Here is a 24,303-nt window from a genome sequence, read left to right as displayed (position 1 = left end):
GGATATTTTTCCATTGATTTTTAGAGAGGGTGGGAAAGACAGAGAGAAATATCAATGTGAGAGAAACACATGATTGGTTGCCTCCTGCACACCCCCCCAACCAGGGCCCAGGCGGGGGAGGAGCCTGCAACCAAGGTACCTGCCCTTGACTTGAATGGAACCCAGGTCTGTTCTCAGGCTAATGCTCTATCCACTGAGCCAAACCAGCTAGGGCGTAAATTCTTTATAATATCTCCAGGAGCCAGCCATTTTTGTTTTTTGTATAACACAACACAAATCAATATTTATTGTAAAAACTTAAGGAAATATAGTCTTATTTTTACTCATTTCTCGGCATACTTATATTTTACATTATATCCTCAGTTTGATATTTTTTTAAAACCTCACAAATCCCCCCTTTTAAACAAATACCACTTTCTCATTTTTATTTCAGATATATTGAGACAGATTTACTTATAAGCTGAAAATTTGATTTGAAGGCATTTAGAAATGGAAACCATATATGATCACATATTGAAAGTAAATTTCTTTTACAAATTTGTTATATAAATACTTGCAGTAAATTTTGACTCAATATATGATCTATCAAAATTACTACTTTGAAGAAAAAATACTTTTTTTGAGGGGGCGTACTGTTTATTTTTCTTTCTGGCTACGTTGATTTTTTTTCTTTTTTAACCATTTTTTAATTCCATATATTTTTTATTGTGCTAAAAACTTACATAAGTGTACAATTCAGTAGTGTTAACTTTATTTACATTTACATAGAAAAGAGCTCCAGAACTTTTTCATCTTGCCAAACTGAAATTCTATACTCATAAAACAATTCCTATTTCCTCCTTCCCCCAGCTCCTGGTAACCACCATTTACTTTCTGTCTCTATGAATTTTACTATATTAAATACCTCATGTAGATGAAATTATACAGTATTTGTCTTTTGTGGCTGGCTTCTTCACTTAGCATAATGTCCTCAAGGTTCTAATATTCCGTTATATGTATATTCCACATTTTCTTTACCTGTTCATCTTTCTGTGGACACTTGGGTTGCTTCCTCCCTTTTTTTAATCCTCACCTGAGGATATATTTTTATTGATTTTAGAGAGAGAGGAAGGAGGAGGGAGAGAGAGAAACATCTATGTGAGAGAGAAACATCGATTGGTTGCCTCCTGAACCTGCAACATAGGTGTGTGCCCTGACCTAGAATTGAATCCACAACCTTTTGGTGTACACGATGACGCTCCAACCGAGTCTTAACTTTGGAAACCGGCCAGGGCTTGCTTCTACTTTTTGGCTATTGTAAATAATGTTGCTATGAACATGGATGTGCAAATATGTCCTCGAGACCCTGCTTTCAATTCTTTTGGATAAATACCCAGAAGTGGAATTGCTGGATCATATGGTAATTTTATTTTTAATTTTTTGAGGAAGCTCCATACTGCTTTCCTTAGTGGCTGCATTTTACAGCCCCACCAATAGTGCACGAGGGTTCCAGTTTCTATCCTTGCCAACACTTGTTATTTTCTGTGTGTGTGTTTTTTTTAAATATATATTTTTATTGATTTCAGAGAGGAAGGGAGAGGGAGAGAGGGATAGAAACATCAATGATGAGAGAGAATCATCGACTGGCTGCCTCCTGCACGTCCCACAATGGGGATTGAGCCCGGGCATGTGCCTTGACCGGGAATCCAACCGTGACCTCCAGGTTCATAAGTCAACAAACGCCTAGCCACTGAGCCACGCCGGCCAGGCTTTTTTGTTTGTTTGTTTTGTTTTGTTTTGTTTTGTTTTATAGTGACCATCCTAAGGGATGTGAGGTGAGAAAATGCCTATTTAAAAATTGTATAAGTAATACTGAAATAACTTTTCTTTGAAAAAAAAATCAAAACAATGCAGTGAAAGTAATTATCAGGTTTCGATTGTCCGCTTCCCTCTAACCCCCTTCTCAGAGAAGACTGTTACCAGTTTGGCATGTGGCCCTCCAGATTAGACAGGATTGCTGCATAAAATGTAGGTACTGTATTGGATGCTTCTTTTGAGGGTGAGGGCAAATTATTTTGGTGTATCAAGAATATGGACTCATTTAGTTTCTCTTTATTTTTAATTCAATTTATGACACATTACTAAGCACAACAATGTAGCCTGATTTGGGCATAATTGTTGATTGTTTGAATCGTTTTTTTTTACCCTAAATTATTTCACATAGTTTATTTTTGTTTTATGTTCTTTTTTAGAACAAGAATAAACTCAACTATATTGTTAGTTTTCAAAGACCCTTTTTAAAAACAAATCCATTTCAGATTTTTACTTATTAAATAACTGAAAAGAATCAGATTAAAAGCATTTTGTTTTTACATGAAAAATGCTTTCACATGGAAATTATTGCAGAAAAGATTGATTGAAGATCAGAGAACCAGTGTAACATGGTGGGCGATACATAATTGTGCCTCATTTCCTATAAATAGGGTAATATCTAATTTTAAATGGCATTTACTTTAAAATGTCCCCAAATACATTTATTTTCCAAAGTGATAGATATAAAAATGATCTGATGGAAACAGCTGTACATTTTAATGTACAGGTCATATAAGAGCTAAAATGCAATAATTAAAGCATTAGATTGCTCTGGCCGGGTAGCTCAGTTGGTTGAGCGTCATCCCGTACACCAAAAGGTTGTGGGTTCAATTCCCATTCAGGGCACATACCTAGGTTGCAGGTTCGATCCCAGGTTGGGGCTCATACAGGAGGCAGCTGATCGATGTTTCTCTCTTTCTATCTCTCCCCCTCCCTCCTTCCCTCTCTTCTCTAAAAATTAATAAAAATTTAATAAAAGTATATCCTTAGGTGAGGATTTTAAAAAAAGCATTAGAGTTATTTATGCAGTTTTTGATACCAAATTATTTTGAGTGGATTATCATCGAAACCCTATCTGACCTTGATATATATGTATAGTGGAACCTCATTTCTTGAACTTAATTGATTCCAGAAGGCTATTCAAAAACCAAATCATTTCTTCCCCATTAGAAATAATGTAAATTGAATTAATCTGTTCCAAGCCCCCCAGATGATTCCATGTTTTAACCTTTCTTTTTTAAAAAATATATTTTTATTGATTTCAGAGAGGAAGGAAGAGGGAGAGAGAGAGAGAGAAACATCAGTGATGAGAGAGAATCATTGATTGGCTGCCTCCTGCACGCCCCACAGTGGGGATCAAGCCTGCAACCCGGGCATGTGCCCTGACTGGGAATCAAACCTTGACCTCCTGGTTCATAGGTCGATGCTCAACTACTGAGCCACAGGGCTTAACCTTTCTTATGTACAGTACATGTCTGTTGTACTGTTTAATCTATAAATAAACACTTTAAAAACAAAAAGGACATGAAATGTAAATGAAAATTTAACAAAAAGGAAAGGAAATGTACAGTAAAAAAGGAAAATTTAACAGTAATTGTAAGCAGCAAAAAAAAAAAAAAACCACACAAAAATATTCACAGCCCAATATCCTGATATTTTAACAGGTATAAACTGACTCATGTTTGCACATTCTCTCCTTTGTTTGTCACCTGAGAGATGCATGACTCATACAGGTATCAGCATGAAAGGGTTGTGAGGTTGAGAAGCGAATTGTTCGAGAAATGAGGTTCCACTGTATATATTTTAATCCTCACCCGAGGATATCTTTTCCATGGGTTTTTAGAGAGAATTGAAGTGACAGATAAAGACAGAGAGAGATAAACATCAATGTGAGAGAGACATGTTGACTGGTTGCCTCCAGCATGCACCCTGACCCGGCCCGAGCCTACAACCTAGGTATGTGCCCTTGACCGGAATTGAACCTGGGACCATTCAGTCAGCAGGTCAACATTCTATCCACTGAGTCAAATCAGCCAGGGCTCTCACCTTGATTTTAAAAGGGGACTTTTTGATTTAGAATGTTTTTGATATTAAAGTAGCAGCCATGGTTTATGGTTGCCTATATTTGCTCCGTATAGCAGTCAAATCTGCTCATGGGTGTAGCTGAAAAGATTGTGGTGTGTCAGAAATCATCCTCATGTTCCAAACCTTTGGTTTCTTTTGTTACTTCTCTTTATAGCACCTATTCCTAGAGACACTGAGTCTTGGCATCAGTCTGTTGGGTGACTGCTAAAAAATAGAAGCGAGGGTGGCAGGAAGGCAGGCATAAATTTTCTGATTGTTGATTCCGCCTTTTCTCAGCAGTTGTTTCCCAGAATTTCTAGTTGTGGTACATTATTCCTTTTTCTTTGTTACTCCTGCCCCTTGTCTGTTAGTGCACTTCCACAGGTGGTGTAATTATTTGTTTATCTGCTTTATTGGACTTCGGAGGCAGTGACCACATCTTATTGTTTTTGAAGTTTGTTTTCATGAAAGAGTTCCTTTGATGTTGTCCTTTGACTGTGTGGCTTGCACAGCCACTAAATGAGGTAGGGAAACTCAGAGAAAAACAGGTTTCAGAGAAAGAAAATTCATTATGAGGAAGTAATTGAAAAGCCTGGTGAAGATATCCATGGGGAGTTAAACATACAAGCCTGAGACTTAGGGAGAGGCCCGGTCGGGAATACTGATTTAGGCATTAATAACATAGGATTGGAGTTAAAGACTTAGATATAAATGAAATTGGCTCTGGAGTGAGAAGAGGAGAGGGCTTGAGGAGAGGGTTAAGGACTCATCAACCTTGAAGAGATGGACAGAGGAAGAGAAGGCCCAAAAGGAGAGTGAAAGAGTGCCCTACAAAGCTTGCAGAATGAAGCTAGAGTGGCATCTTGAAACAAAGGAAGAGAGAGTTTGAAGATGGTGGAGTGGTCACCAGTTTCAAGGTGCAAGCAAGATGCCAGATGTTCATTGAAGTTTACAGAACTGGGAGGCCTTGGGAAGAACAGTTTTAGGTGCCTTGAATAGTGGAGGGAAGAAGGACTAAAGTGGAGAAAGCAAACAGTCTGTCTTTCTAACTCGGTTCATATAGATTTGCGGTGGAGTGCGGGAAACGTGTAAACTCGGGCCGATTGTAACTGCGTATTACCAAATATTTGTTTGTTTGCCGTTCACAAAGATACCTACCTGTGTATGCGAACCGTTTCATACCCATTGGGGTAATAGGTATCATAAAAATCCCTTGTAAGTAGAGAACACTTTATGGCGCTGGTCGAGTACCGAAAATTTCATTTCAATCGAACCCATACTTCAAAAGATATAGGCATTTTAAACTAACTCTGATTTTGCGCGGGAAACCTAAATAATTGCCCGCGCCATCTTATATTTTGGCGGGAAATTCACCCGACACCGTAGTGCTAACTTGGTGTTGAAATATACATACAGAAGAGTGCACAGATCACAAGTGAATTTTTACAAATTGACCGTACTAGTGTATCTAGCACTCTAGAAGCCTGTTAATGTAAAACTCGTTCAAACCTGTAAAGAATATCTATGATTTTATTTGAGCCAAACTGCAGACGATTACTGGGAAGCAAAATCTCAACAATTTGAGAGAATGCTCCTGAAAATGGCAGTTTTACTACTTATTTTATACATCAGAATCCATTGGTGGTAGATTGGGGAGGCAATAGAAAGCAAAGTGCTTCGTTTGCTTGCACACTTTCCTGAGGGTGATCGCTGCACATCTTAACAGCCTTTCCCTTTTTAAATTCTGATATTGAATGGGTTAGCCCAGTGGTCAGCAAACTGGCCCCTTGAGTGTGGCTCTTCCACAAAAATACCACGTGCGGGCACGCACGTACAGTGTGATTGAAACTTTGTGGCCCATGCCACGGGGCCAAAGAGCCGCATGTGGCTCGCGAGCCGCGGTTTGCCGACCACTGGGTTAGCCTGAATACTCATTATGAATTCTACTAAATTATGATAGTCACCCAGCAGGAGTCCAGCGTCCACAATTCCCATTTGTGATAACATCTGGTCAGGCCCAGGCGGAATGGGGTGGTTTTTCACTAGAAAGAGCCCCCTTTGATGCCAGAAAGGAAAGTGAACCACCCAAGATGTTGGGCAGCACATCAGCACAGGCTTGTCTGCCTGTGGACCTTTTACCCAGGCTCCTCCTGTAGTTTTCATCACACATTCAGTGCACCTGTTCTTTACCACACTCGGGTGTGTGCCTGACTCCTTCCTAGGAATGACCATTGGCCTGCAGTTGTTACCCATATGTTGGCATGAATTTGGCACAGTTTAGGTGTGCATAGATTCCTTTTAAAATAGAGGTTGCATACAGTGTGATGCACAGATTTTAAGTTGTACAGATCTTACAATCTGAGTTTTTACAACTTCTGTATACACCAGGGGTCCTCAAACTACGGCCCGCGGGCCACATGCAAATACAAATATTGTGTTTGTTCCCGTTTTGTTTTCTTACTTCAAAATAAGATATGTGCAGTGTGCATAGGAATTTGTTCATAGTTTTTTTTTTTAAACTATAGTCCGGCCCTCCAACGGTCTGAGGGACAGTGAACTGGCCCCCTGTTTAAAAAGTTTAAGGACCCCTGGTATACACCTTCTATAACCCGCACCCCAATAAAATACAGATCATTTCTGTCATCCCAGAAAGTTCCTTTGTGCCCCTTCTCAGTAAGTCCATCCCCCCTCCACACATTACCCCCAGGCATCGACTGCTCTGACTTCTGTTACCATGGATTAGGTTTGAGGCCATAGCGTTCAAAACATACAGAGTTCCTTAAAGTCTAGATCAGTGATGGCGAACCTTTTGAGCTCGGCGTGTCAGCATTTTGAAAAACCCTAACTTAACTCTGGTGCCATGTCACATATAGAAATTTTTTGATATTTGCAACCATAGTAAAACAAATACTTATATTTTTGATATTTATTTTATATGTTTAAATGCCATTTAACAAAGAAAAATCAACCAAAAAAATGAGTTCGCGTGTCACCTCTGACACACGTGTCATAGGTTCGCCATCACTGGTCTAGATGGTAAGAGATGTCAGCAAATAATACTTATTCAAGTAAATCAGTGCTTCTCAATGGGGCTGGGGGATGTCCCCCAGGAGACTATTGGCAGTGTCTGGAAACATTTTTGACTCATGCCGGGAGGAATTCCTGGCATCTAGTGGGTAGAGGCCAGGGGTGCTGCTAAGCCTCCTACATGCACAAAAGGCCTCACAACAAAGAATGACCCAGCAGTATCTTATATAATCTCTGCCCTGGGGAATGTTAATCTGTGGATCTCCCAAGTCTCCTGGGATGACCTTTGTTTTGTTTATTTGTTGAGAGCCTGTGGGAAGCTGAAAGAGTGACTGCCGGAGGGGGCTTTGTTGGTTCTACTGACCTGTGGACACAGTTCTTGTTGTTGAGTGGGAGTGAGGGTGGACTTGGGGGGTAGACTAACAGGAGAAGTGGAAGAAGAAAACAATTTGGGCAATAAAGGGGCAGGCTTAGCGTAATGTTAAAACGAGAACAGTGGAAAAGAGGTAAAAATAAAGTAGACATTAATAATAAAAAATCCAATACATTGTTAAATTTTAAAAGTCAACAAGTTGAGATTGAAAATAAAAGATGAACAGCAGAATAATCATTTAAATTAAGAATTTAAAAAGTAGAAATCTGAATTAAAATGATAGGCGGCCGTGAGATGAAAAGTGAAATATGTGGAAAGTACATAGGATTAAGGATCGAAAGCAGGAATCGAGACTTCAGAAGGTCAACATAAGACATTACACCAAAGGAGGATGAATGCCCTGACTGGTTTGGCTCAGTGGATAGAGCGTCGGCCTGCAGACTCAAGGGTCCCAGGTTCGATTCCGGTCAAGGGAATGTACCTTGGTTGCGGGCACATCCCCAGTAGGGAGTGTGCAGGAGGCAGCTGATCAATGTTTCTCTCTCATCGATGTTTCTAACTCTCTATTCCTCTCTCTTCCTCTCTGTAAAAAATCAATAAAAACAATAAAAATAACAAAGGAGGATGAAGATAGGGGTCAATATGAACCTAAAATGCTGGATGGGGAGTGAAAGGGGGCGGGCAGCTATTACCCATGAGGAAGAGAATCAGAAACAAAGTCCAGGGTGGGGCCACCTGGCTCAGTGGAAAGTCCCCAGCTCAAGCAGTGTTGTTAGTAGGTCTCGGACAGACTCAGAGGGCAGAGAACACTGAGTTCACACCTCCAGATACCAGCAGCCTAATAGGCCCTCTCCTGGGGTGGGGGGAGGGACTACACTAACTGTGTCAGCAGTAGCTGGCCAACCTTTACCCTGGAAGCAAAAGAAAATTTTTTAAAATATATTTTATTGATTTTTACAGAGAGGAAGGGAGAGGGATAGAGAGTAAGAAACATCGATAAGAGAGAAACATTGATCAGCTGCCTCCTGCACACCCCCTACTGGGGATGTGCCCGCAACCAAGGTACATGCCCTTGACCGGATTCAAACCTGGGACCTTTCAGTCCGTAGGCCGATGCTCTATCCACTGAGCCAAACTGGTTAGGGCAGCAAAAGAAATTTGTAGTAATATTTTCTTGAAATGAAGATCTTTCAAGATGAACACATAATACTTTCAGGGTGTGTTAATTATTTTTAAAGCAGGTAAAGTAATAATCACTTAAAAAAATAACCTCTAGCTCTTTATTTGCTTCTGAAATATGGGAATTTCCTTTTTTGTGTGTGACTCCAGGCATACATTGCAACAGACATTTTTATTCTGGTTTATTTGTGTTTTGTGAGTATGAAGAATAGCCTAGTCTTTCACATTACAGACACTGCAAATCTCAGCACTGTGATTTCCGTGAAGCTGAATCATGCCAAAGTACATAGAATAAGTCAACCACTTATTTATATTTCACCTCTCTTCTGTCCATTTGGGCAGGCAATAAACAGTTAGTCAGCATTTGTTACGTGTGAGGCAGTCATGAGCACTAGAAGTACAAAGTAAGACATGGCCCTATCCCGAAAGGGCTTCCAATCTGGTAGAGAGAACTTGATAAGCATAAATAAGTGGACAGATAAGAAAAGCAATGAATCTCCCTGCTTTTTAAAAAATCTTTATTGTTCAGATTATTACAGATGTCCTCCCCCCCCCATAGCTCCCCTCCACCCGGTTTCCACCCCACCCCAGGCCCTTGCCACCCCACTGTCCTCGTCCATAGATATTGCATACATGCATATAAGATCTTTGTCCCATCTCTTCCCACACCCTCCCCCACATCTCCTTCCCCCCGAGAATTGTCAGTCCCCACCATTTCCATGCCCCTGATTCTATTACATTCACCAGTTAATTCTGTTCATCAGATTTTTTATTCATTTGATTTTTAGATTCACTTGTTGATAGGCATGTATTTGTTGTCACTTTGTTCATAATTTTTTATCTTTACCTTTTTCTTCTTCCTCCTCTTCTTAAAGAATACCCTTCAGCATTTCATATAATACTGGTTTGGTGGCGATGAACTCCTTTAGCTTTTTCTTGTCTGTGAAGCTCTTTATCTGCCCTTCAATTCTAAATAATAGCTTTGCTGGGTAAAGTAATCTTGGTTGTAGGTTCTTGTTATTCATCACTTTGAATATTTCTTACCACTCCCTTCTGGCCTGCATAGTTTCTGTTGAGAAATAAGCTGATAGTCGTATGGGTAATCCCTTGTAGGTAACTAACTGTTTTTCTCTTGCTGCTTTTAAGATTCTCTCTTTGTCTTTTGCCCTTGGCATTTTAATTATGATGTGTCTTGGTGTGGTCTTCTTTGGATTCCTCTTGTTTGGGGTTCTCTTCGCTTCCTGGACTTGTAAGCCTATTTCTTTCACCAGGTAGGGGAAGTTTTCTGTCATTATTTCTTCAAATAGGTTTTCAATATCTTGCTTTCTCTCTTCTTCTGGCACCCCCATAATTCGGATGTTGGTATGCTTGAAGTTGTCCCAGAGGCTCCTTACACTATCTTCATATTTTTGGATTCTTTTCTCTTTTTGTTTTTCTGGTTGGGTGTTTTTTGCTTCTTCGTATTTCAAATCTTTGACTTGATTCTTGGGATTCTCTACTGTTGAATCTCTGTGTATTATTCTTTATTTCAGTCAGTGTATGCTTAATTTCTGACTGATCCTTTTCCATTTTATTGGCATTCTCACTAAGATCCTTGAAGGTCTCAGTAAGTTCCTCAAAGGTCTCACTAAGTTTCTCGGAGCTTTCTAGAAGATTCTTGAGTAACCTTACAACTGTGGTTTTGAACTCTATATCCAGTAGTTTTCTTTCTTCCATTTCTTTCATTTGTGACACGCTTCTTTGTCTCCGCATTTTGACTGCTTCCCTGTGTTTGTTTACCTCCAGGCCAATTGGCTGTGAGGACCAGCTGTGTCTACAGTGGAAGACACCCTTAAAGGGGCAGGACTTGCTTCAGTGGGGCTTTGGTGCTCACTGAGTCTGCCCCTTGAGTGTGCTAAGCCTCCTACATGCACAAAAGGCCTCACAACAAAGAATGATCCAGCAGTATCTCATATAATCTCTGCCCTGGGGAATGTTAATCTGTGGATCTCCCAAGTCTCCTGGGATGACCTTTGTTTTGTTTATTTGTTGAGAGCCTGTGGGAAGCTGAAAGAGTGACTGCCGGAGGGGGCTTTGTTGGTTCTACTGACCTGTGGACACAGTTCTTGTTGTTGAGTGGGAGTGAGGGCGGACTTGGGGGGTAGACTAACAGGAGAAGTGGAAGAAGAAAACAATTTGGGCAATAAAGGGGCAGGCTTAGCGTAATGTTAAAACGAGAACATTGAAAAATGTATCCAGGCAGGAGTGGCTGAGGTTAGGAACATGCTTATGTTGTGCACATTCATTTCATAGCATTGAGGTAAGGCTTAAGATTGCTTCTGTGTTTCAGGTAATCCAGAGGTCCGTGGGGCCAGCCAGTCTGAGTCTGCTCACCTTCAAGGTCTATGCATCACAGAAAAAGGACTCAACTCAAAAAGCTTCTGTGAGCGTTAATGAGGTAACATGCTGTTCATGTTGTGATCTATTTTGAGCATCTGATTTACTGACCATAGGAAGTATACAAATTGTGTATCTGGAAGTTACAACATTGTAGAGGATATTTAATAGGAGAAAATACATTTCCTTATAGTTTATTATTCTTTGTGAAGTAACTAACCTGGCTTTTTCAACAGATAAATTTTAATTAATGGTACTTAGCGTAGGGCATAATATTTCCTAATTTTTCAGTGGGGAATCTGCTGTGTCCCAGTAGATTGTAAGCACAGTTTGCTTCTAAGTGACCTGCCCAATTCCAGACTGCTTATCATGTCAAGAAAATATTTTTCTTTTTCATCTCTAAAAAAAGAAAGAAAGAAATTAAAGACCTGGCCTCATTCTGCTTCTTGGCCAGATTAGAAGCTCATAAATAGATGCTTAATGAATACTAAAAAAATAAAACAAGAAATCTCTCCATTTACATCCTTTTTTGTCTGTACTTGCCACTGATTATTTTAGATATTTGGTTTCTGTTGACAGTGAGTAAAGTGGCATAAACATCTACCTTCAGACGTGAGCAGGGTTACTTAAATGTGTTTACATAAAACTAAATAGTTTATCTCTTACCCTTTACTATCTTCTTCTCAGGCCTTCGGGCAGTGGAATTTTTGAGGGTGAGGAAGGCCACCAGTAGTGGCTGTAAAAAGTTTATTCTCTGGGTGGGGAACAAACCTGCTATCCTCCTTTGATTAGCACCAGACTGATCATTTGAACTAAGTAACATGCTCTTTAGTTATGCTGGAACTTTTTTTCTACTCCCCTCCAGTCTACCCTTTAGAGCAGCGGTTCTCAACCTGTGGGTCGCAACCCCTTTGGCGGTCGAATGACCCTTTCACAGGGGTCGCCTTAGACATCCTGCATATCAGATATTTACATTACGATTCATAACAGTAGCAACATTACAGTTATGAAGTAGCAACGAAAATAATTTTATGGTTGGGTTACAACATGAAGAACTGTATTCAAAGGGCCAGAAGGTTGAGAACCACTGGGTTAGAGCAAGCATGTCAAACTCACAGCCAGTGGGCCTCATGCCTCGTTTAAACGAGTTTGACATGCTTGCTTTAGAGTAATATTCTTTTTTTAAATGTTTTTTTAAATTGATTTCAGAGAGAAGGGAGAGGAAGAGAGGTATAGAAACACCAATGATGAGAGAGAGTCATTGACCGGCTGCCTCCTGCACACCTCACACTGAGGATTGAGCCCGCAACTGGGCATGTGCCCTGACTGGGAATCGAACTGTGACCTCCTGGTTCATAGGTCAACACTCAACCACTGAGCCATGCCGGCTGGGCTAGAGTAATACTATTCTTTTCCCAAACTAAATTTAAGGTGGAACACCAAATTTCAGTATATAAAACACATAAAGGGGAGCTACTTTGTCTGCTACCAGTAATGGGGGGAGGACAGTAAAACACCTCATAGCCCTGCTCTCTTGGCCTTGGCCAAGGTGCAGAGATCCTGTGAAGCAAGATTTAGGGCGCAGTTTATGAATTATTAGAAATGCAGTGCCTACAAATCTGATCATTGATTATGTTATCTCATTGCTATATAGACATTTTTATTTCTTTTTGTTCTGTTTTGTAATGTATGCAGCTTTCACTCTACTCTGTTCCCGAAATTCAGTCTAAATATGTGGAGGAGCCAAGGACTCAACTTGAAGAGAGCATCTCACATCTCCGACAGTATTGCAAGCCATATACAAGTTGGTGTCAGGTACAGCTCTTCTGAAAATGGAGTGAACACATTTTTGTTTAGAGTCAGTAGTGAGAAGTCTGTATCAGCTGCATGTTTTCAGAAAAAGGCACAATAAAGGGTCCCAAGTTAAGAGTGCACAATTTACAAATGTTCATCAGTGCCATCTTGGGTGGGGGTGGGCAGGGGAGCAGAGAGCTTCCTGGTGGTGGCAATGGCCATAGCTGCACAGAGAATTTCCTTCCCACTGGGCAGGAGTGGAGGGCTGGTAAGTATCTTGGTCACAGCTATGAAAACACTATTGTCTCCAGGGAGAGGATATGAAGTTGGAACTCTAGAGGAAGGAAAAGAATACAATATAACGATTTTATGTCAGAATTGGGAAGTCCCCCCTAGAGATTCTACAAATCACCACTTTAAACAGTAATGGTTACAGAACATTTTGAATGCTATAATAGGAGGGTAAATAACTAAAAAAGGGTAGAATTACATATTTGAGTACTGAACTATTTGCCCCAATAATCCAAGAACTACTTGTACAAATTGGCTTCTACCACTGCTCAGGTTTTAGATCAGGCATTTGTCATTATGTTCACGAAGGCATTTCTGCGATGTTTAACATCTAAAACTGAAATTTACAGTCTACAGAATGCTTTTGTGGGCTTTGATACATATATTTGCTATACTTGATCTTGATTTTGAAAATTGATGGAAAATTAGTAAGAAGCATGTAGATATGTGTCACCTGGTCTAGATTTACTTTGCTTGAGACTTACAATCTCAATTTTTATCCAGAACTTACTTGAAAATTTTAAATTTTCACTGTCTATGTCAACGCTGAACCAATTTAGAAAGAAAATAGTAAGCACAGACTCTATCAACAATATAATTAGGCCATTATACTTAAGTATCATAACCATATTATTGTTATGAAATACCTAAAGACTATATATGAGTTGTAAAACACTTAGACTTTATTCTCTTGTTCTAGAATAATTTTAAACCATCGGCTAGTGGTTAAGATAAGGTCAGCAAAGTTGTGCAAATATTTTTGTATTATGTAGGCATAGCTACTGTTATTTCTCTCCTTTTTTTGGTTATGAAAATACTTTGTCTCTTGCTTTCAATCTAAGGTTGCTTTTTGTTTTTTACTTTTTCATCTGTATGTGATACTCAGTGCAGGAAAATACCTCTGTAGATGATAGAATAGTTATCAACATGTTTATTTGCACTACTTCTAAATAATTTTTGTGATTATAATCATCTTATTTTCCTATAGAATAAAGTCTTTAGGAAAATAAGATGATTATAATCACAAATTAATTTATAGCTCCTTTTTTCAGGCCAAGAATTTCTAGCCCCTTTCTTCAGGAACTAATTTAATTTTTCTTCATAGTGAAAAGATTATGCCAGCAAAAAACATGGGCAGTCACTCTAGACATTGATCTGTAGCTTTGCTTTTTTTTAATGGGCAGCAAAAATCAATAAGTTTTAATGAAGTGATAATCAGTTTTTAAAAGTTTTTTATGTCCCCCTTCAAATTTAGCATTTATTATTTAAGTCCATTTAACAGTATTAGGATAACTTGTTTTGATTTGAACTAAATTATATAAAACAAATCCTTTTCCAAGTGACAACTGGTTCTGATACCCGCACATCTCTTTTCCTTTCTTCACTGGTAGACTTCTTGAAGGTGGGTACCTTCTAGGTAGTCCCTTGTTTTCTTTAGGATCATTTGATGGTCATGTCCAAAGCCTTTTTACTGTCATTGTTAAGGGAAATATAACACTTCATTTGCTTTGGGACTAGGGTAAGTATCTTTTCAAACTTAGATACAGACTCCTTTGTCCCAATAAAGCTAGTCATTCCTTCTTCAAATGGGCAGTTTTTTAAACATAGGCTTTAAAATCATGGCAAATCAGGAATTAGACTTAATATGAAAGGACATATTTAATTTCACATGGAAAGGATTAATTATTGAGGGTATTGATTTTTGTCCATTCTCCTCAATTTTAACAGAATGAAAAGGCTGGGTTGTTGAAACCACTCTACTTGAAATCTTTGTTTCCTGTGGCAATCATAAACCATTCTGCTGAGCAATTTGTGGTGAAGGAGAAATTACAAAAGAAAACAACACAAAAAACCCAGATAGACACTATATTTGTTTGAAGAGTGTTGATAACATGATAATTTATTCAGTAAGGGCAAATATATTTATTGTTACTTTATAATCAATAAATTCTCATTCATTTTCTTTTCACCCTTTTAGGAAATGTATTCCCAAACTGAGCCCAAGATGCAAAGTTTGGTTCAGTGGGGGTTAGGTAAGTTTATTTTTAATGAGATATAATCAGTTTCTTCATTAAAATTGGACCCTTTAACCAGGGTTCCATGAATGGCTCCAGGAAATGTGTGAATTACTTAAAATTGTATGCAGAATTTTAGAGAGCTATGTAGGTTTTTCTGGAAAGATGATTTATTATTTTCATCAGATTTCAGAGGATTCGTGTACCCAAACACTCAGGTAAGTCTCTTCAAGATCATTAGGATTGTTGGGCTAACAAATGCAGATAGATATACTGGATTTTTTTTCTTTAAATCTATTCCAGGTGCAATGTCCTTAACTCACACTAATCCACACTAACTCATCAATAGGTTTTCAGAATCAGGAGAGCTCTTTTGCATAGCTATTAATACATTTTATAGAAGTTTAAATGCAGGAAGGAAATGGGTTGGTGTGCCTCAGAAAGGCCTTATTGCATAATTAGTAGTGTTTTTACATTTTTTTATTGGTTCTTATTTTTTTTCAAATTATAAAAGAAAGTTTATTTAAAAAAATCACAGTTAGAAAAGGTGAGCCAGCTGGGCTGCGTGGGCTCAGGAAACGAGTTACAGAGGCAAAAGAAGGGCCCTAGAAAGGTCCTTGGAGCTGAGGGGAAAGGGAAAGGTAATGCACCTGGGAAAGGAGAGGAGGGAAAGGTTCGGTCATGCTCCAGAGAGAGACAGAGACAGAGAGAGAAAGAGTGTGTCTTCATTGTATTTTTTAATTGTTGACAATAGTACAGATGTCCTCCCTTTCCCCCTTCCCCTTTGCCCACCTCTTCATTGTTTTTTTATTGTTCTTGATTGTTTTTCTCAAGCACTTATCACATAGACGTATAAACTGGGTTCACCGTCTATGTTTTGACTAATCTCAGCCAGGAACTGGTAATATATTTCATTCCTCATATTGGACATCTTGGCAAATCAAACTCTTATTTTTACAAGTGCTTGTTTCCATGACAGAATAAAATAAAATGAGTATAGTTTATTTCTTGTGAAGATCATTATAGAGTGTTGATTTGCTGATAACCTTTAAAACTACCAGATAAATAAATTTTTCATTTGAAGACAGACATATTAATAGCCTACCAGTTCTTTAAATTATTCATGTATGTTCATAAGTAACATCTTAATTTTATTAATTTTAAAAACATTTAGTGCTTATTATGTACCAGGAACTAGTCTCAGTACTTTAAAAATATTAATTCATGGCCCTGGCCGGGTGGCTCAGTTGGTTGGAGCATTGTCCCATGCGCCAAAAGGTTGTGGGTTCAATCCCCAGTCATGGCATGTACAGGAGGCAACTGATCGATGTTTCTCACATCCATGTTTCTCTCTCTGTCCCTCCCTATCTCCCAGCCTCCCTCTCTCCCCCTTCCACTCTCTAAAATCAATAAAAACATATCCTCGGGTGAGGATAAAACTATATTAATTTATGTATAATCCTCATCACAGCCTTGACAGGTACTTTATTACCTTCTCTTTTTTTGAGAAAGGAAGAGAGGGAGGGATGGAGGGAGGGGAGAGAGAGAGAGAAAGAGAGAGAGAGAGAGAGAGAGAGAGAGAATGAACGAGAACATTGATGTGAGAGAGAAAGATCAATCAGTTGCCTCCCATTATCCAAACTGGGGATTGAAGAACCTGGATATGTGCCTTGACCAGGAATCAAATGCACCACCTTTCAGGGTATGGGATGACGCTTCAACCAACTGTGCCACACTGGCCAGGGCTATTACCTTCATTTTTTTAAACCTAAGGAAACTAAAGAACTCCTGATCTTTTATCTGGACACGTGTGACTGGACATGTGTCATTGTTACCTGTTATTTCCCATTGATTCAGAGCAGTAGTCATTATTTGCAACATGTAGTTTTTTCTTCTCTTGAACTCATAGTTCAAGAATAAAGGTTCTTAAGAAACACTCCATTATGAGTTGTGTTGTTGTCTGCCAAGGCAATTAGTCCATTCCCCAGCACTCACCGCCAAGTCATGTTACCAGAAGCTAGGCTTCAGCTTCAGTGCAGTCCTATAGTGTCTCTTCTTTCCCATTTCTTTGTGATTTACCCCCTTCAGCTCAGCTCACCAAAGCCATCTGGTTGTCCTTCTGTCATCTGCTCTGTGTAGAATTGAAAACACCATGCTGATAGACAGAAAGTAAAGGGAAGTAGAAAATTGTCTCAAATGACCCACGCAAAAAGATGGAAACTTAAAACTAGATTAAAAGCAAAGTAAGCAAAAGGCCAGACAGGAATTAATACCAACAACACAAGCCCTATAGTAATATTTAAAATGACCACATTTCCCAAAGAACCCAGGAAACGGAAAAATAGGATGTGTCTAGTATTATCTGGGGGAGAGAATTACTGAGTACTCTAATTTGTTCAGTTCCGCATACGTCACCATAATGTCAAACATTGAAGATCAAGGCTGATGAAGACAGTGGTCCAACCACTGCTGCGTATAATAAATCACTCAATATTAGTGCAAACACAGAGGTGGTCACAGACCACTGTAGAAGGTACAGAGGAAGGAGACTGGTTTAATAGAGATTGGGGAGCTGGAAGCAGTTAGGGAAGGATCTCTGTGATTAATCTTGAAGAAACCGAGGTAGCCACACCAAACATGGGGGTAAGACTTGGGCAGCATTCCACACAGCGGGCACGGCACCATCAAAGCTTGGATGTATGACTCAGTGTTGCGTGTGCTGGGAACTGGAAGCAGATAGAGAGTGCTGAAGATGAGGTCGAGAAAGAGATGTGAAGGCTTTCTAAGTCATGACCCAGCTAAAAGCTACTTGTTAATTTCATGCAGTATTCATCAATGCCTGGCAGTGTTTTTAATAAATTATCTGTTGTACGAACATTCACTGTTACCACTGAGGAAAGTCACAAAGAAGTCTGAGCAATGCGCCATTAAGGATTGTATGTTCTCCTTGTGGAGACATAAAATACACCCCTGATTAATTAAACACAAGGTAGAAGTAGTATTAAATTATGGTACAGAGAATAAATATGATGGGACTTTAGAGGAGGAAGAGAGGTGTGGGCTGATGAGCATAGGAAAGGCTTTTCTGTGTAATTAGGACTTAAGCTGGCTGTTATTTGGTGGGATTGGCTCAGTGAAGAGGAGAGGAGATGTGCATCATGCAAGTATAAGGCATGTTCAGACGTGGCAGATAGGCCTATGTGTTGCCTTTATTTTTATTTTATCACTATCAACAGTGACTATTTGCCACATATACTGTGCTGCAAGTTTCCTTCATTATCCAAATTTATTCTCTTCTTGAGTTCGAATAATAAGTTCAGATAGCAAAGTATGCTTTTCCCCATGAGCCTAATGTATTTAGTTCCTTAGTTTCAGAGAGCAGGCAGCAAAGCTTCAGAGAGTGATAAATTTATCCAAATCTATAGGCTTACCCCATTTTCTTGTGCTTTACTTTATTGCTTTTTTTTTACAAATTGAAGATTTGTGGCAACCCTGCTTAGAGCAGGTCTATCGGTGCCATTTTTCCAACAGGCTTTAGATGATGGTTAGCATTTATTAAGCAATAAAGTATGTTGTAATTAAGGTATGTACATTATTCTTTTAAACCTAATGCTACTGCACACTTAATAGACTGCACTACAGTATAAACATAACTTTCATAGGCACTGGGAAACCAAAAAATCATGTGATTTGCTTTATTGTGGTGGTCTGAAACCAAACTTTTTTTTAAAAACGAGTTCTTAGATTTTAGATGAACAAATGGTTTGATGAAAATCTTTAGTTATTTTTTTAAAATATTTTTATTGATTGCAGAGAGGAAGGGAGAGGGAGAGATAGAAACATTAATGATGAGAATCGTTGATCAGCTGCCTCCTGCATGCTCCCTACTGGGGATCGAGCCTGAAAACCCCGACATGTGCCCTGACCTGGAATCGAACCGTGCTCTCCTGGGTCACAGGTCAATGCTCAACCACTGAGCCACAACTGGCCAGGATGAAACCAAACTTTTTTTTTTAAATATATTTTATTGATTTCTTACAGAGAGGAAGGGAGAGGGATAGAGAGTTAGAAACATTGATGAGAGAAACATCGACCAGCTGCCTCCTGCACACTCCCCACCGGGGATCTGCCCACAACCAAGGTACATGCCCTTGACCGGAATCGAACCTGGGACCTTTCAGTCCGCAGGCCGACGCTCTATCCACTGAGCCAAACCGGTTAGGGCAAAATCAAACTTTTTATATCTCTAAAGTATGGTGTTTGGATAACAAGAGTTTGGATAGCAAGGATCTCTATTGGTATTTCTCCTTGTGTGAATAGTTAATTCTGGTCTGTAGCCTTTAGGAATATGAAGTTAATCTGACATTACTTTCAGTAGGTTGTCAGACCAAAAGTGTTTGGAAATTGGATACTGGGTATGTGAATAGTAAATCACAAGGCATGTTTAGGCATGACAGATAGGCCTATACGTTGCCTTTATTTCATGTTTATCATATAAAAAGAATGTGTTAAAAAGCGTATTAGCAGAAAGCCAAGAATACATTATTTAAAAAGCATCTGATACCATATATACTAGTTATATTTAAGACTTTTTTGGTTTGTTTTTTAATGGGCAATTTATGGAACTGTTTCCTGGTCTGCTTCTATTGTAGACAGCTATGAATTTCTCCAAAATGCTCCTCCTGGTTTTTTTCCAAGACTTGGTGTTATTGGTTTTGCTGGCATTATTGGACTCCTTTTGGCTAGAGGTAGGTACAATTTTGTGAATTAAAAAAAAAAAGTTCATAAGGGAGAGAGAAGATACATATTTGGTTCTTTTCTTTTCATTTACCAGTTTTTAGAATGAGTTGGATCCTGGGTATGGCCTTCTTAATATATAATTGATATGGTTGTTTTCTTTGATTTTAAGCATATATAGAAATTGTAAAAAAAAAACTCGAAAAGTTATATATTCTTGATTGAAAAAAAATTAGTTATCCTTTATAGGCACATTTACTTGATCAAGTTACTATTGCTCTTGGTACAGAAAGAGTGAACTTTTGTTAACCAAAGTCTGTCATACCTGAGACACTGTTTTTAAATTTTTCACTCTTAAGAATAGGCTATTAATCACAGTAAATAGAACAGTGATTTCATAGAAATTTTTTAAATTTTTTGATTTATAAATTTTTTGTAGCTTTAGTCCTTGAGTATATAAAATTTTTTTAAACACTTAAAAGTAAAAGCTAACAAACGCCAACATAAAAATACTACTACACTACACTGATGGACTATAAAACATTTATAGAAAACCAAGGATGAAAACATCGTTCACTATAATGAAATGAATTTGTTATGCACTACTTGATGATTCACTGATTGTGAAATCCAGATTTTACAAAATGTCCTAAAATAGAAAGTTTATGAACTCTGTAATCACATCCCCATAAAAGATAACAATAGACACTAGTTTGGTAGCCATTCCTCCACTTTTAAAAATCTTCGCTGTACATGCCTTAACGGTAATATTTGAATCTGGAGAAACGCAGCACTGGTGCCACTCCCCCAACCTGTGGAATGAACTCTTGTTGGAGTTTCTGCACCCTCTTCCCATCTATATCAGAATTAAATTTAGAGCCCTGACTCAGTTGGTTGAGCAACGTCTCATGCACTAAAAGGTCAAGGGTTTGATTCCCAGTCAGGGACATACCTGGGTTTCGGGTTCAATTCCCAGTCTGGCTAGGTGTGTATAGGAGGCAACTGATCGGTGTTTGTCACATCAACATCTCTTTCTCTCTCTCTCTCTCTCTCTCTCTCCCTCTCCCTCCCTCCCTCCCTCCCTCTCCCTCTCCCTCTCCCTCTTCCTCTCCCTCTCCCTCTCCCTCTCACCCCCCTTCCTTTCTCTAAAATCAATAAAAAGCATTTCCTTGGGTGAGGATTTAAAAATACACACACACACACACACACACACACACATAAAACCAATAAACAGCCTTTATACGTTATCCTGTGTATTAATAATAAACATCGCACTAGCATCTATATGCATCCCATGTAAAAACACGTGTCTCTCAGTGGAGACTATTTCTCATGTCAAGTCAATTTCAAGTGTATTTCCCTGTTTCACACTCTACACGTTTTCTTAACCTCATTCTCAGGTTTTTCCCAGCTCTCCATCCTGCTCAATTCCCCTTTTCCCCAGGCTGCAATCCTCTCAGTCTGGACTGACATTCAGCACAGCTGTTGTCTTGGGACACGGCTCCACACTCTCTTGGGTGTGACCCCTTTTCCAGTTCCATGTCATCATCTCCTTGGTTTGCTCTGCCATGCTGTTGAGCTACATGCTTAAGTCACTTTCAAAAAAGCCTATGTTGGAGGTAAACTTTCCAAGTCCTTGCAGGTCTGAAAATTGCTTTCTGCCCTCATACCAAGTGATAGTGTGGTTGGGCATAGAGTTTGTTTTCCATCAAAACTTTGAAGGCCACGTCTTCTAGCTCAGGAGTTGCAGATGTGAGAGTCAGAAGCCAGGCTGGAAGCTTGTTCCTTTTGAAGTAATTCCTTTTTTTTTTTCTTTTTCTGGAAGCTTTGAGGAGCTTCTCTAATCTGCAGTACTCTGAATTTCCATGGTGCTGTGACTACATATAGTTGTTTCATTCCTGGTTAGACATTTTGGTGGCTTGCAGCATTTAGCTGCAGGAAGGCATCTATCTACTAGTATCTTGTATTTCTTTGAAATTTACTCTTATCTTTTTCCTTCCCGGACTCATATGCATTAGCAATTGAGTTGTTTAAACTAGCCCTGTATATATTTTTATTTTATTTTATTCCTTTTGATTTTTTTTTACTTGGCCATTTGCAAGACCTCTTTCTTGTTCTCTGAATGTTCCTTTTTCTTAGAACTTTTTTAAAAATGTAGTAGCTTCTTGAATTTATTTGATGATACTTAATTACAGGTTTAGTTTTTATTTATTTATTTATTTATTTATTAAATATATTTTATTGATTTTCTACAGAGAGGAAGGGAGAGGGATAGAGAGTTAGAAACATCGATGAGAGAGAAACATCGATCAGCTGCCTCCTGCACATCTCCCACTGGGGATGTGCCCGCAACCCAGGCACATGCCCTTGACCAGAATTGAACCCGGGACCCCTCAGTCCGCAGGCCGACGCTCTATCCACTGAGCCAAACCGGTTTTGGCAAGTTTTGTTTTTAATTTCTTGTTTCCTATAGGGTCATTTTTTCCTTCTTCTTATCTCAGTTTTCTCTTTTATATTGCAGGCTTTTCTCAAATGACTAGTGATCCTTGGTTGTACAGTCATGTTTAAGAGTAAAGCGATTGAAATGCCAATAGGAACTTTTTTGGTATAGATGGGGCTTGCTGGCAGGCAGGTTCTACCTCGGGATGAGCTGAATGGAAACTGACCTTAATATGAGAGGTGCCTACCCTTAGTGCCTGAGTGAGGAAGGCTCTATCTACTCTCAGGCACTTACATGTATGTACACACTACACCACATATCTTGGTTCTCAACAGAAATCTATGGCATTTCCTTAGAGACAACTCATCCACTTTTTAAACTTTTTAAAAATATATATTTTTTATTATTGATTTCAGAAAGGAAGGGAGAGAGAGAGAGAAACATCAAGGATGAGAGAGAATCATTGATTAGCTGCCTCCTGCACACCCCACACTGGGGAGCAAGCCCATAACCCAGGCTTGTGCTTTGACCGGGAATCGAACTGTGACCTCTTGGTTCATAGGTCAAAGCTGAATCACTAAACCACAGTAGCTGCACCATTCCATCCACTTTTTAAATTTTTGCCTGGAGAGATACCTGGCCACAGGCAGTTTTGCGCTGGACTGGTGTGGGGGAAGGAGAAGGTCAACTGGTCCATGCACAGGACTTACACATTTATACCCCTGTCTTTTGTTTTGTTTTGTTTCGTTAATCCTCACCCAAGGATATTTTTCCATTGATATTTTAGAGCAGTGGTTTTCAACCTGTGGGTTTCGACCCTTTGGGGGTCGAACGACCCTTTCACAGGGTTGCCTAAGACCATCGGAAAACACATATATAATTACATATTGTTTTTGTGATTAATCACTATGCTTTAATTATGTTCAATTTGTAACAATGAAAATACATCCTGCATATCAGATATTTACATTACAATTCATAACAGTAGCAACATTACAGTTATGAAGTAGCAACGAAAATAATTTTATGGTTGGGGGTCACCACAACATGAGGAATTGTATTAAAGGGTCGCAGCATTAGGAAGGTTGAGAACCACTGTTTTAGAGAGATTGGAAGGGAGAGGAGAGAGACACATTGATTGGTTGCCTCCCACACCCGCCCGGACTGGGGCCATGGATCCCATGGAGCTTGCAACCAAGGTACATGCCCTTGACCGGAATTGAACCTGGGATCCTTCATTCCCCAGGCTGATCTCTATCTATTGAGCCAAACCGCCCAGGGCTACACCCATGTCTTGATCCCTGGTTGTCCTCTCCACCCTCCACAATACCTGTCATATCTGGGCTGCTGGGACATCCTGCTCCCTCCTGTGCTACAGCCCTTCTCTCCTCAGGACTTCAGGGCTGTGTGTCCTCTTGCTTCCGTCCACTCTTCATTTTCTTTCTTTTTTTAAAATATATTTTTATTGATTTTAGAGAGGAAGGGAGAGGGAGAGAGAGATAGAAACATCAATGATAAGGGAGAATCATTGATCGGCTGCCTCTTGCACGCCCCACACTGGGGATCGAGCCTGCAACCCAGGCATGTGCCCTGACTGGGAATCAAACCGTGACCTCCTGGTTCATTGATCAGTGCTCAACCACTGAGCTACGCTGGCTGTGATGGGGAAAATGAGACATTTCTGGGGGCTAGCAATCTGAATCTGTGCCATTAACCTAATGCACATTCTTACTAGCCTATAGTCTAGCTCAGGGGTGGGCAAACTTTTTGACTCGAGGGCCACAATGGGTTCTTAAACGGGACTTAAACTGGACCGGAGGGCCGGAACAAAAGCATGGATGGAGTGTTTGTGTGAACTAATATAAATTCAAAGTAAACATCATTACATAAAAGGGTACGGTCTTTTTTTTTTTTAGTTTTATTCATTTCAAATGGGCCGGATCCAGCCCACGGGCCGTAGTTTGCCCACTGCTGGCTCTAGCCACTGCCCCTTTAATTGTCTGGTCCTGCAAGATCTGTTTACTCCCGTTCCAGAGAGGCCATAAACTATCCCCAGACGGAGTTATCATTGCTAGTGCCAGGCCAGGCCTTTAGTTGTGGTCTCAAGGCCACAGCACATGGGGCTCTTTAAGAACTTGCAAAGGGGACTGGAAAAA

General features: G+C 39.5%; 1 protein-coding gene across 2 annotated transcripts in view; it reads left to right on the top strand.

The window, feature by feature from the left end:
* APOO (apolipoprotein O) overlaps positions 1-24,303 on the top strand; it is a 54,392-nt gene that overhangs the window by 12,362 nt on the left and 17,727 nt on the right. The window contains exons 2-5 of one of the 2 annotated variants that reach the window (XM_006085626.3): positions 10,824-10,931; positions 12,566-12,685; positions 14,934-14,988; positions 19,623-19,718. In XM_006085626.3, the coding sequence (XP_006085688.1) occupies positions 10,824-10,931; positions 12,566-12,685; positions 14,934-14,988; positions 19,623-19,718 (379 nt within the window). The remainder of the gene's footprint in view (positions 1-10,823; positions 10,932-12,565; positions 12,686-14,933; positions 14,989-19,622; positions 19,719-24,303) is intronic. The other variant, XM_014453042.2, reaches the window with a different exon arrangement.

Source organism: Myotis lucifugus, unplaced genomic scaffold, assembly GCF_000147115.1.
Source record: "Myotis lucifugus unplaced genomic scaffold, Myoluc2.0 scaffold_20, whole genome shotgun sequence".
NCBI lineage: Eukaryota > Metazoa > Chordata > Mammalia > Chiroptera > Vespertilionidae > Myotis > Myotis lucifugus.
The sequence above is the reverse complement of the archived record's forward strand: the minus strand, read 5'-3'. Positions and strand labels throughout refer to the sequence as shown.